This window comes from Silurus meridionalis, chromosome 27 (assembly GCF_014805685.1).
Source record: "Silurus meridionalis isolate SWU-2019-XX chromosome 27, ASM1480568v1, whole genome shotgun sequence".
NCBI classification, from domain to species: domain Eukaryota; kingdom Metazoa; phylum Chordata; class Actinopteri; order Siluriformes; family Siluridae; genus Silurus; species Silurus meridionalis.
In genome coordinates, this window is record NC_060910.1 from 9,516,522 (window position 1) to 9,531,049 (window position 14,528).

At 38.6% G+C, this 14,528-nt stretch overlaps 1 protein-coding gene across 1 annotated transcript; it reads left to right on the plus strand.

Moving 5' to 3' along the window:
- Positions 1–10,212: 10,212 nt before the first annotated feature.
- On the plus strand, positions 10,213–13,373 carry LOC124380263 (piggyBac transposable element-derived protein 4-like). Its single transcript, XM_046841103.1, has 2 exons — positions 10,213–12,299; positions 12,393–13,373. Exons 1-2 carry the CDS (start codon positions 10,937–10,939, stop codon positions 12,947–12,949), a joined length of 1,920 nt encoding a protein of 639 aa, XP_046697059.1. The 5' UTR covers positions 10,213–10,936; the 3' UTR covers positions 12,950–13,373.
- Positions 13,374–14,528: the final 1,155 nt, after the last annotated feature.

Below are 14,528 nucleotides of genomic sequence, written 5' to 3' on the forward strand. Positions count from 1 at the left end.
ATCCTAACAGTCGTAGTACTGGCATTTTTTTTTTCAAAGATTATAATTAAATATTAAAGAAAACAGAGTAAGGAAATAGTACAAGTAAATTTAAGTAAAATGTACAGTGCATTCAGAAAGTATTCAGACCCTCTTCACTTTTTTTAATTTTGTTAGGTTGCAGCCTGATACTACAATCATTTAAATGATTTATTCTTCTTAGTCTATACTTAGTACTCTAGATATGTCTGTAAAATGTATAAAAAGAAAAACTTAAAAATCACCTTTACATAAGTATTCAGACTCTTTACCCAGTATATTTTTTTAAGCTCCTTTGGCAGCAATTGCAGCGTCAAGTTTTTTGGGGTATGATGCAACAAGCTTTGCACACCTGGATTGGGGGATTTCCTGGCATTCTTCTTCGCGAATCCTCTCAAGTTCAGTCAGGTTGGATTTGTGGACAGCCACGCTCAGGTCTCTTTAGAGATGTTCAATAGGTAATTCAGGGCTTTGGCCGGGCCACTCTAGGACATTTAAATTGTAGTCTCTAAATCACTCCTGTGTTATCTTGATTGTGTGCTTGAACAGGTTTATATTGAGGATATCTCTGTACGTTTCTTCAACTCCCATAACATGATGCTGCCACCATCATGTTCACTTTTGGTATGGTGCCTGGTTTCCTTAAGACATACTGTATACTTTACAGTCTGGCAGTTCTTCAGGTGCTTTTATGCAAACTACAAAAGGGCTTTCCTGTGCTTTGCACTTAGAATAGAGTCTTGCATCAAGCCACTCTGCCATAAATTTTAGATCAGTGGAGGGCTGCAGTGATGGCTGTCCTTCTAGCACTTTGTCCTTTCTCCACACAAAAACCATCATGTTCTTGGTCACCTCTCTTTCTAAGGCCCTTCTCCCTGATTGCTTAGTTTGGCCAGATGACCAGGTTTACCATTTGAGAATTATCGGGCCACTGTGCTTTTCCACAGTTCGACTCCAGTCAAGGTGTAGAAACATCTCAGCAATAATTCATTGAATACTTTATACTTTATATTTACAGAAATTTCTACAATTCTGTTTTCACTTTGTGATTATAGGATACTGAGTGTAGAATATTAAAAAAAATCTATTTGAACGATTGTAGTCAATATTGCAACATTGAAATAAGTAAAGGGGGTCTGAATACTTTCTGAATGCACTTTACTTTTGACTTATGGATTTAATTGAGACACCATTAAAGTGTGTTTACCAAGATATCCATCATGGGCTAAATATGGGGAATCTTTGGTTGAATTTTTACCTTAGAATATTTGTTTAGTACTTTTCCTAATTAACTTTTTGTTTTGTCTCTAGAAATAATATAATATAATGCCCAGATTATGCAATATAATTCAATATACTCCAGTTCAAAAACATTTGCGGCTATGCATTAATAATGCAGTAATGTACACAATGGAACAAAGGATACTAAATAACCTATAGAGGAACTCAACATTCATTTTCAGTGTAAAGAAATATTTTATCGAAATAGTGGTAAAAAAAACTCTATGGGGTTGTAAAATTTGTATATAGAGACGCTTGCACATTGATGGATTAGAAGACTATTGACTATGTTGGCACGCAACGCAGTTGGCTTGCCAAACATAATTTTCTACATGAAGGGAAAGTTTGTTTTAAAAAGAGAGAGATACAAAATATATGACGGTAACTGTTGGGTACTCCATGCTCCAAAACTTTTTCGTCTCAGATGGTTGACTTATGACGCGGTAGTCAAAATAAGCTTTCGCTTTTAAGACTTCAAATATCTGGCATGAATGTAGATAAACCAAAATGCCATTTGTCATGACTGACAGCTTTCTTTAGTGAGGTTCTAATGAAAATCATTTGTAATAATGTCAAGTGAAGCTACTAATGCATATTTTCGGGATTTTTTTCTCATAACATCAATACAGTACTTCCTTCGAAGAGTTATGAAACGAGACTGATAAATGCTATAGTTTATCAGCCTTGTCGAGCTTGTGTTTAAATTAAGCCAGTGAAAATAAGCCATGTTTTTAATGCTTTTTGTTTGAGTTGTACTGTAGCCCAAACGTCACATCACTGAGTGAGCTGAATCTTGGCGTAGCCTTTTGAGAATTTTAGGCACAAAATCTTCTCTTTCTCTTGCCTGCACATAAGTGGACATAATAATTACATATCAATGGCAATTATAATGAGTGCATTATCCACTTATTCTGACAGAATTAGCAATATACTGAACACACTCCAACTGGTCACTCTAATAGGAACACCTGCTCATCTGCTCATTCATGCAATTGTCCAATCAACCATGAAAGAGCACAAAACATAAAATCATTCACATACGGTTAAAGAGCTTCAGTTTATGTTCACATCAAATATCACAATATGGTGGCATGGTTGTTAATGCCAGAAATGTTGATTTACGTCTTTTAGAAACCGCTGATCTCCTGGTATTTTTACTATTAACCTTTTCTGGAGTTTACACAAAATGTTTTTTTTTTTTTAAATCCCATCATCTCATAAGTATCGGAAAAAAACATTTTGATACGAGAACTCAGAATGTATTATTTATTAAAAAAAAAAATGCAGCAACAACAATTTTTTACAGTTGTACTGGTTAGAAATTAGTCTAATAATAAACACATCAAAGCAAACCAATGGAGAATGGGCTACAACAGTAGAAGACTACATCAGGCACGTATTTTACAATGGGCATGAGTGAGCGTAAGTGAGAAGATACATATACTGTATATATAAAACAGACTGTATAGCTGGAAAATGATGTTGAAAACAATATTAGTACAACACAACTGCAAGCACTCAAAGCCATAATGTATATGCAACATATCCAAACAAATAAGTAAATGGTTACATTAAAGCAATAAACTCTGAGAGTTCTCAGATGTATTTGTGTAACTGGAGATGTGCTTTAAGACGTTTGTTGCATAAACATAGCAAAAAACGGTTATGTCTCTAGCAGGCTTAAAAGCCCATAAAACGTATTTCTTCACTATTGTGTAGCTTGTTTCAATTTAGTTAAAAATAAAGGAAAGTGAACTCCTGCATGAACATCTGACTTTGCTCAAAGTGAAGCAACTTTAATTACAAAATGAAGGATGCCCCTTGTCTCACGTTCTACTGAAACATGCTAAGAGTCAAATGTTAAAATATACAAATATATACGTTCTTCTGTGCCTCTTCCAAGCTTTCCTCATCCACACTCTAAAGGCTGATGAATAAGGAAGCATGGCTTTCAATGATTTTCTTACCACAATTTCACATGCTTGTGTTCCATGGGACTGAATTTTTTTTTATTTTAGACTGTCTACCAGCAATGCTTTCCATCATTTATTCATTCATCCACAGTATCTGCTTTATCCTGTTCAGAGTAAAGGTGAATCCAGAGCTTATATCAAGAGCACACACTGACTGGAGCACCAGTCGATCACAGGGCACCGTGCAAACAACTTTTTTACATACATGGTTGTGGGATAAGGGGATCTAATTAAGGAAGGGGGAATTAAGAGGAAACCAGAGAACCAACAGAAAATGACACAAAACAGATACGTGTACAGACGTTCAGCAAATACTAAATCTCAGAATTCAAACTTGGATTGATACTATCATGTGGTACACTGACACATCTGGCTGAGCATCATTTACTAGTCAAATATTTTTTAGAATCTTATAATTGTCCACTTTCATACTGCACTTAATACACTGTACTTTCTTCAGGCTTCATGACAGCAAGATTCTCGTAATAAGTCTAAAGATCTATTTTGCTCCCCAGAATTAAATGCGATGTAGTCACAATGTGAATAGGGTTTTTATTGGAAGTAACCCTCATCGGTTTTCTATTTTTCATTAACCACTGTTTGGCAGCAGGATATGCAGAACGGTTCATTTTTTTTATTAGATTGAAAGTATTGAGGACTTTATTACTAACAGACTCAACAACACCTCCCACATCCAATTAACAATTTCACACACAAACTACTGGCAATGCAAAGACGTTTCATTGCTAATACTGGACCTGGTTTATTCATGAAGTATTTTTATATGGACCATTATGAATGAAATTTTTTGACAGATTTATAAATAGCCTAAAATACTTCAATTTTTCCATTCCATTTTTGGTCACTATGGATTTAGCAACTAGTTTAATTATCAACATTATTAAAGCAAATTATAATCACCGCCACAAATTCCACAACTACCATAACCATTTGGTGAGGTTACAAGCCGATGGTACTGCATTTTTCCTCTTTCCGTTTGCTCTTAAAAAAAACAAGTTGGCAGATATCAGATGCCCAAATAAGACTATGCTATTCTGCATGAAAGCTTAGTCATTGTTGAGTCTGGATCTGGGTTAATGCAGTAAGACTCACATTTTATCTCAAACTCTTGCTATTACTCATTAGCATTCCACCATGAAATCACTTACAAGAAACACATTGGGTGACCACCAAAAAGCAAAAGCTGTTTATTTGTGTTTCTCTTTGTGCAGGATGTATACAAGCAGAAAATCTTGTTGTCCAAACATGATGTTATAACTATTTTCAATAGATGTTTATGGTAGAGATCATCTGAGACCGAAGTCTTAAAAATCCAAGGTCACTTTTAATCTGCAGAGGAATCCAACTGAGAGTGAAGTGACATTCCCAAAGGGACCCTGTTTTCCATGAGGTAAAACTCAGACTAACAGACACTACATTAAAGGCTATTGAGCAAAGCTCTGTGGTGCCATTTGTATCCCACTGACATAGTATTTATAAATATTGTATGTATGTAAAGTTCAATGATATTATCAACTCAGGTAAAGTATAAATATACAGGTGACTGTAGAAGACTGTAGAAAGGACATTACTCACAATCTTACACTCCAGTGTTCATGTTAGTTCTCTCTCTAAAGTGTTCTGTATTGTTTAAAGACTATAATCACACTCTTGATGTCACCCAAATGAGGATGGTTCCCCTTTTAAGTCGGGTTCCTCTCAAGGTTCTTCTTCATAACATCTAAGGGAGTTTTTCCTTGCCACAGTCACCATAGCTGCTCATCAGGGATAAATACACATCGTTCACCTTAACTGTTAAATTCTGTAAAGCTGCTTTAAAACAATGTCTGTTGTGAAAAGCGCTATACAAATAAACTTGACTTGACTTGACTAAAGTGTCTTTCACCCAAACCTACATGTGTGTTTCAGTATAATCTACAGCAGTCATAAAACATTTTCCTATAACTCTGTTTCCTTGAAAACAGAGCTTATTTTTAATAGTAAATCAATTTATCCAATGCTCATGCTTCATGAGTTCTCAATTACAGGTTATAACAAAACACCTACATAAAATATTCCACAAGTCATGTTCAACTACACTATGCATTATATAAAACAATTGATTTTACATAAATTTTTTAAAGATATGTCGATTAATAGTTTTTCAAGGCTAAATTGTATCCAAATTGTGGATTCATTCTCATTTAACGGGGTTTAAGCCCCAGTATTGCTAATCTGCCATGCTTGGGCCCTTGTGCAAGGTCCTTAACCCTCTGTGCTCCAAAGGGGCCGTATCATGGCCGACCCTGCACTCTGGACCCCAGCTTCTGAGCAAGCTAGAATATGCAAAGAACAGATTTTGCTATGCTGTCATGTATATGTGACAAATAAAGGCTATTCTATTCTATGTTCTGTCTGAACTTCAGCCAGGTGTGGGGAAGTAGAGCATTTGCTTGCTATATAGTAAACTGAACTGAAGTGAGCAATTCATATTAGAGTTCTGATCATCAGCAACACAATGTGTGCATGATGTGTGCCTATAACTCCCCGTACAAATTAAAAGAATCTGAAAATTGGTAGGTATCATTGACATCAAGGTGTAATTACAGGGTTCTGTTGTTGGAGGATGAAGCAGCATGGGCAATGATTAAAAAAACACACACTACATTGAGAAATTAGCTCTATTACTATCTGAGAAATGTACATTTGTTGATGCATGATCAGCTGGTACAAAAAAAAGATCTAATAGATTTTATAAAGAAATGATTTGCCTGCGCTTTATGGACAATGATTTTTCAAAGCCGTCATGCTGGCAGCATTCGAAAGGCAATCATTTTAGCTTAAATAAATCCAGTGGCGCCATCTTGTGGTCAGAAGAGAAAAGACTACTTCAAAAACAGCTGAAATACAGATAAATTCTCAGGGTAGACAATAAGACAAAAATGTACAGTACAGACCAAAAGTTTGGACACACCTTCTCATTCAAAGAGTTTTCTTTATTTTCATGACTATGAAAATTGTAGATTCACACTGAAGGCATCAAAACTATGAATTAACACGTGGAATTATATATGGAATTATATACATAACAAAAAAGTGTGAAACAACTGAAAAATGTCATATTCTAGGTCCTTCAAAGTAGCCACCTTTTGCTTTGATTACTGCTTTGCACACTCTTGGCATTCTCTTGATGAGCTTCAAGAGGTAGTCACCTGAAATGGTCTTCCAACAGTCTTGAAGGAGTTCCCTGAGAGATGCTTGGCACTTGTTGGCCCTTTTGCCTTCACTCTGCGGTCCAGCTCACCCCTAAACCATCTCGATTGGGTTCAGGTCCGGTGACTGTGGAGGCCAGGTCATCTGGCGCAGCACCCCATCACTCTTCTTCTTGGTCAAATAGCCCTTGATGCCTTCAGTGTGACTCTACAAATACTACTCTACATAGTCATGAAAATAAAGAAAACTCTTTAATGAGAAGGTGTGTCCAAACTTTTAGTCTGTACTGTATATATATATATATATATATATATATATATATATATATATATATATATATATATATATATATATATATATATTTGGCAGATATCAGTCATTGTTTTGTATTAGAATATGTACAGGTTTGTAATGTGTGTGTGTGTGTGTGTGTGTGTGTGTGTGTGTGTGTGTGTGTGTGTGTGTGTGTGTGTACTGTAATTCTAAAATCAAAACCCTAGTATAATATTTAACATTTATCACTTAATAATAATATCTGAGATTTTTCTGTCCTGATTCATCTAATGTCAAATTTAAAAAAGGAATTATTGTCAAACAACACGTTACTTCTCTGCGTTGTTGTACTTTACACAGTTTTTGTGTTATTCTCTACACCCTGAGATACATATCTCTGCACATCAATCCTCTCTTTATCCACATTAATTTATGCTATTCTTTTTGTTTTAGTCTGACAATCATTCCTACAAAAATTCACTTTTTTACTTACACCTACACTCCTAATACAGTATATTTTGAGAAATTGTATACAGCCCACCTGTACAGGATCATTTATGTACAGTATACGCTTGTGTTACACCTAAGTACATGCCGAATGCAAGCTATAGCACATTACACAGCACTACAGACAAGATAGTATTGCACTACATTGAGAATCAAGTCACTCTCTGTATGATTAGATTATGTACAGGAATGTATCACACCACAATCAAGATAAGCCAAGGCCGTGTGAAAACCTCATTAAGAATACCACTTATACACGCTTATATTCCAGTGCATGTGAAATGCACTTGAGCCATAGTAAGTAGGCTAGTTTTCAATCTGATGCCACTCAATAGACTTTCATCTTTGGAATAACTGCTGAAGTGAGACCGTGGCACTGTCCTCTGCTATGCACAGTTGGCATGTTAGTATATGCACAATAGACTCATATTCCCTGTGGATGAAAAAAGTCTTAAAATGATCCCGGTCCAGGTGGAGTGTGCCTATTTTAAAGCAGATGGCAAAGGGAACCCACCTGGGTACAGGGTTGGCAGATTGTCCAGTCAAAGAGGGCTCACTTTGTACTTGGCATTGTAGCCAGGAAGGCTGTGGCCAAAATAAATTGCTTTCTAGCAAATAACTGTATTTTATTTTGAAGATTTGGATGTTTCTTTTTTTTTCATTGTCAAAATTGAAAACATTTTTTAAGCATAAAAAATGCTTAGGATGTAGTTGTAAAACCCAGGGAAAATATCTGGCAGTAATTTTGGAGCTAGTTTATTTATGTAATGGTGCAATCCTAGCCTCTGTCTCTGTATATTCCTATATCTAAAAAGATCTCATCTTCTCCCTGATTATGCAAGGCACTGCATAGTATCATCTCAGAAGACTGAAAGAAGAATAGGATTTTTCCTTCTTCAACTGGCTTTTATTTGTTCTACTTTTATCCCAGCGCAGTGATAATACATAGACTGTATAGTGATGTGTGCATCTTTTTATGCAGCTGTTCTGTTTAAAATGTATTACAGGAAAATGTCACTTCTCGAATATGACCATTTACATTTTGTATATTTGTGTAGTTCATTTTCACTGTGTTTCAGTGGATAAAAAATATGGTACACTATACATATTGCAGTGCTGTATAAATATTTCTGACAAGCAATTGACACCCCAGTTGTCCAAAAAAAAAAGGTTAACTCTTTTCTGTTTTCCTATCCTTTTCTGTCTCTCATCCAGCTCTTGTTCTCACTTTCAATGCCCCTATTGGTTCAGCGCTCTCCTCCCCAGCAGCACTGTCAGTGGGGGCTGCAGCAGTAGCTGCATACAGCTCCAGGAACCTGCAAATACTGCAGAGAGGCTTTTTTTTTTTAGCCATCTAGTTTTTCCCCTCTATTTCTGTTCCAAAGTTATTTTTGTATAAACATGGTTATGTGTTTACATCATATTAAGCATTAATAATAATTCTCTGCAACCTATATTATAATTTATATATTTGGGATTTTATTTTACTGGTAAAGTGGCCCCAGAAACGTGCCAAATCTGTGTGTGTGTGTGTGTGTGTGTGTGTGTGTGTGTGTGTGTGTGTGTGTGTGTGTGTGTGTGTGTGTGTGTGTGTGTGTGTGTGTGTGATAGATAGATAGATAGATAGATAGATAGATAGATAGATAGATAGATAGATAGATAGAGAGAGATAGATAGATAGATAGATAGATAGATAGATAGATAGATATGGCACACTTTCAAATCCGTGTGTGTGTGTGTGTGTGTGTGTGTGTGTGTGTGTGTGTGTGTGATAGATAGATAGATAGATAGATAGATAGATAGATAGATAGATAGATAGATAGATAGATAGATAGATAGATAGATAGATAGATAGATAGATAGATATGGCACACTTTCAAATCCGTGTGTGTGTGTGTGTGTGTGTGTGTGTGTGTGTGTGATAGATAGATAGATAGATAGATAGATAGATAGATAGATAGATAGATAGATAGATAGATAGATAGATAGATAGATAGATAGATAGATAGATAGATAGATAGATATGGCACACTTTCAAATCCGTGTGTGTGTGTGTGTGTGTGTGTGTGTGTGTGTGTGATAGATAGATAGATAGATAGATAGATAGATAGATAGATAGATAGATAGATAGATAGATAGATAGATAGATAGATAGATAGATAGATATGGCACTTTCAAATCCGTGTGTGTGTGTGTGTGTGTGTGTGTGTGTGATGATAGATAGATAGATAGATAGATAGATAGATAGATAGATAGATAGATAGATAGATAGATAGATAGATAGATAGATAGATATGGCACACTTTTTCAAATTTGTGTGTGTGTGTGTGTGTGTGTGACAGACAGACAGACAGACAGACAGACAGACAGACAGACAGACAGACAGATAGATAGATAGATAGATAGATAGATAGATAGATAGATAGATAGATTGATAGATTGATTGATTGACGGATTTAGCACACTTTTGGGGCCACAAACCCTCTTAGTCTAAAATGATTTCCTAAACATTAGTGACATTTCAATATTTCTATCATTTTTATTCACAATATATGCAAGTGGACACTGAAGTACAGTAAAGACCTTCATGTTTCTCATTTATTAGGGTTTTGCATAAAAACAGGGTAATAAATAAGAACTCGGGAGTATAATAACTTTATTATAGTGCTGGCTTGTGGTTTCCATAAAGGCTGAAAGAACATGCTTCACCAACCCCTAGTCTGTGTGTGATTTGATGTTAGTTACTCATTTCAGGTCTTGTGTGTTAATCTTAAGCTTTATAACATTTCCAAGTGGCATAAATGCAATTTAAAACCAGACTGATTTCCCTTGTTCGAGCACATTCCGATCCAAATGAACAGTCTGAAGTGAATGCTCTGATTGTGTATGTGATTTTAGTAAATCAGTGTGAAACTCTGTGTGTAATGTAAAGCTCAAGTCTATATGTTAATGCAGCTGATGATAGTGGTGTGTTTCATTCGCCTACAGCAGGTGTCTCCTGAATGTCTATGATGTTTCAACAATATCACCAAGGAGCCATTATATTGGCTAGGGTTCATCCAACGTCAGACCACTTGACATTTTCATTCACGAATTTAAAAAACTGGCGCTTTTTTGTATATCGCAGCTTTTTATCCGGTGCCTGGCGGCACTCAGCGGGTCAGCGCGCGGTTGCCTCTGTGTCTCAGCCTACACTTTATACGGGATACGTTCGCACTATCACGGCGTCTCAAAACCGCGGAATAAGTTCTGTTTCGGAGAAGATTTGGGTTAATGATTATAAAGTTTGTTGTCTTTCCCCCCGGCCTGTGGAGAAGTGCAGGGTAAAGTTGTTCTAACGGCGGACGCCGACGGGCATGACAAGAGTGAGCGGCCATCTGTGAGCGCTAGGAACTGGCAACCCCAGCAGCTGCAGTCGCAAAACGCCCTTACAAAGCAGGACATGCAAGCAGCTTCTGACGTCTGCGGCCACACTGCGCTACCGACGCGTACCGAAGCCGCGCGAGCGGAAACCATGAGTCTAGAACCGCAAAAAACGCCATCATCCCGAGACCCATGAGTCTCCCGGCGACGGCATTTGGGCCGATTTCGCCTTCACGGTCCGCTTCGGAGACTATTTACGGCGCGGAAACCAATAAAGGACTCATGCAGGGGCAGCCCGATACCCCGTCATGGCGGCGCGGAAAAGAGGCGAGCTTTTTACGATTTTGGAAACTAGCGCGGACACCGAAGCGAGCGCGGCCTCCGACGGCGAAGAGTGCCCGGGGAATCTACCCGTGGACGTAAAGTGGTTCGAGTTGCCTTTCAGAGAGCCCGAGTCGGACGAGGAGGAAGAACCGGAGGAAGAAGAGGGGGAGTCCGGGCTAAAGCACACAACAGCTGCGGTGGCGGCGGAGGAGGAGGAGGCTGAAGACGCCGCGGACTCAGTCGACTATGTAGCGGAAGGAGGCGGCTGTAACATTATTTTGGTGACGGGAAACGGGATCAAGCACGACGAGTACGAAGATGAGTCCTATTATGCAAACTCCAACAACTGCTCTGAGACCGCGTCAACCGATTCCGATATTGATTTTTCCGACTTAGAGGAGGAGGAGCGCCCGGACCTGTTCGGCTCGTATGATCTTTTAGACGATGACTGCGGTTCTCCGGATTTTTGGGGTGAGCCCGACCAGGTCATCTCGATTGAGCCATTTACCGCTGTCAGTGGCCCTCAGCACTCGCTAGGGGATGATGCTGACACTTTGGACTATTTCCGGTTGCTCTTCCCAGATTCATTGTTTGAACACATGGTGGAACAAACAAATAACTACGCCCTCTATCGACAGAGGAGGAGCGGTCGGTCAGACGCCCACTGGCACCCCACTGATGTGAGAGAGATGAGAGCGTACGTGGGCCTCAATGTTCTGATGGGCATCAATCAGCTTCCAGATTATGGCATGTACTGGGCAAGTGATATTTTCATAGGCAATGCGGGCTTTAAGAAAACCATGACCGCCAGACGCTTCGAGAAGCTGAACCAGAACCTGCATCTGTGTGACCGCTTATCTGAACCATCCAAAGGTGAGCTGGGATATGATGGCCTGTACAAAATCCGACCAATGCTGGATATAGTGGGAAGCACAATGTGGGAAGCTTACTTACCAAATCGGTGTTTGACTATAGATGAGTGTGCCATTGCCCCTAAAGGGCGTTTTTCCCCATCACAGTACATGCCCTCTAAGCCATTACGGAAAGGCCTGAGGGTGTGGATGCTTTGTGACTCCCGCTCAGGCTACTGCCACCGCGCGCGGCTTTACGTGGGTAAGCCGAGTGACGATGCGACCACCAGTACAGTGGGTCACCGAGTGGTTACCTCGCTGGTAAGAGGGCTAGAGGGACGCTATCATCACCTTTTTATGGACAGCTTTTTCACATCTGTGCCACTGCTCCAGCGGCTCCTGCAGGATGGCCTGTATGCCTGTGGGCCAACCAACCCAAATCGTCGTGGCTACCCTGATGCCCTTAAACCCCGCAACGTAGGCAAGCTAGCTCCAGGTGAGTTCTACCAGTGCCAGCGCGGTAATCTAGTGGCTACTGTCACTCGGGATGCCAAGGTGGTCAGCTGTCTGTCATCCAACTCTGCACCAGGTATTGTGGGCATTGGGCCTGGCAAGCGTGATGGAGAAGGCAGCGATGGGGACTGCAGCAGCCTTTCGAGCTATGGGATCGCTCGGCCGCTCCCGCTGCTGTTGTATCAGGAGAACATGCGTGGTGTAGACTTGTGTGACCAGCTGAGGGAGTGCTATCAGGTAGGACGACCGTGCAAGAAATGGTGGCGCTATTTTCTATGGTTTTACGTCAACTTGTGCATTGTTAATGCTTATATTATTCTGCGTGAGAGTCGCAGCGGTTCTCCACCAGCCGGCTTTAATGGAAAAGAATTTACACAGCGACATTTCCGTGTACGCCTGGCACAGCAGCTTATTGGGGACTACCAAGGTGCCCGGGGCATGGAGCGGGCTGCCCGGAAACGCCATGCTGACTCACCCCTTGAGTACGGACACAGGCTGGAGCGCATGTCGGAGCGCTCACGCCGCTGCCGGAACTGCACCAACAAAGGCTTGCGGCACGAGAGTGTGTTTGGCTGCAAGATCTGCAACGTGCACCTGTGTAGAGGGGGGTGCTTCAGTGAATTCCACAAATAAGCCTTCCTTCTATTTTTTTTTTTTTATTAGATTTGTATTGTTTATGTTGATGTTTGCATTCTCATTTGGATATGTGACAATGAATACTGAGGAATTTGTTATACAAAGGCAATTGTTACAAGTACTGTAATCATGTTTGTAGTCTGATTTAATGATTAGTTTTAGTGTCATAGTTGTAGAGATGCACGCATTTACCAGAAAATCAGCAATTATACATTTGCATTAGTATAGAATGTTTTGTCTAACTGCCTTTCACATTGCCAACAGTGGCTGTGTCTCACTTTTTATAACCATTAATTAAAATGCATTTTATTGAGAAATAGAAACTGAATAGAATACCTTTGGTCTCCTACATTAACAATAGCAGTTACAATTTTTCTGTGAGTTCTTACACTTTTCCAAAATAAATACTCTAAGAATACAACATGCACTTATTTTTAGTCACTTTTATTATATGTAAAATTCTGACGTGAAATCCTTTTATAAGGGACGCAGTAAGTGTCGTGCTGAAGAACTGCCTTGGGATCACTTTCGTGAAACAGTATGAAACTCGTACATTACAAATTGTCAAGGGAACACAGCTTGTAGCAGTGGCAAGGCAGAAAATGGCTCTGTAGTCTCCGTGAAGGAACAGATTGTAGCAGTTTTTAAAGGCACTTCAGCCACGATAGCAAGACCATCTGTGCCCTGGCAGCAAGAGCCTGAATATGAGTACAGAGTCTTTCAATGGGCCACTTTTAAGCAAAGAGCTGCTTCTCCACTAAAGAGAGCTTTCAACAAACACCTCCAGTTTATTGTGATTGTGTCTCATGTGGATACTGCATTTAACTAAACTGTACCTTTTTAAGTCAGTGTGTGCGCTGTGTGGTAATGGAAGAACAGACAAGCATCAAAAAGATTAAAAGTATTTTCATTAATATCAGAAAGTATTAGTTCTGAAGACTAATAATTAATAATAATTATCTATCTATCTATCTATCTATCTATCTATCTATCTATCTATCTATCTATCTATCTATCTATCATCTATTCTATCTATCTATCTATCTTTCATCTACATTCTATCTATCTATCTATCTATCTATCTATCTATCTATCTATCTATCTATCTATCTATCTATCTATCTATCTATCATCTACATTCTATCTATATATAATCTACATTCTTTCTATCTATCTATCTATCTATCATCTACATTCTATCTATCTATCTATCTATCTATCTATCTATCTATCTATCTATCTATCTATCATCTACATTCTATCTATCTATCTATCTATCTATCTATCTATCTATCATCTATCTATCTATCTATCTATCATCTATCTATCTATCTATCTATCATCTACATTCTATCTATCTATCTATCTATCTATCTATCTATCTATCTATCTATCTATCTATATAATCTCTTAATTGTACATTACATTGTGACAAAAATTCATTTGACACACACACACACACACACACATACTATATATGTACATCTCCTATACCTATATGCTTATTAAATATTTAGTCACACGATTGTCATGAGTTGACTCGCGATTAGTCTCAACTTAATCGCACATTTTTATC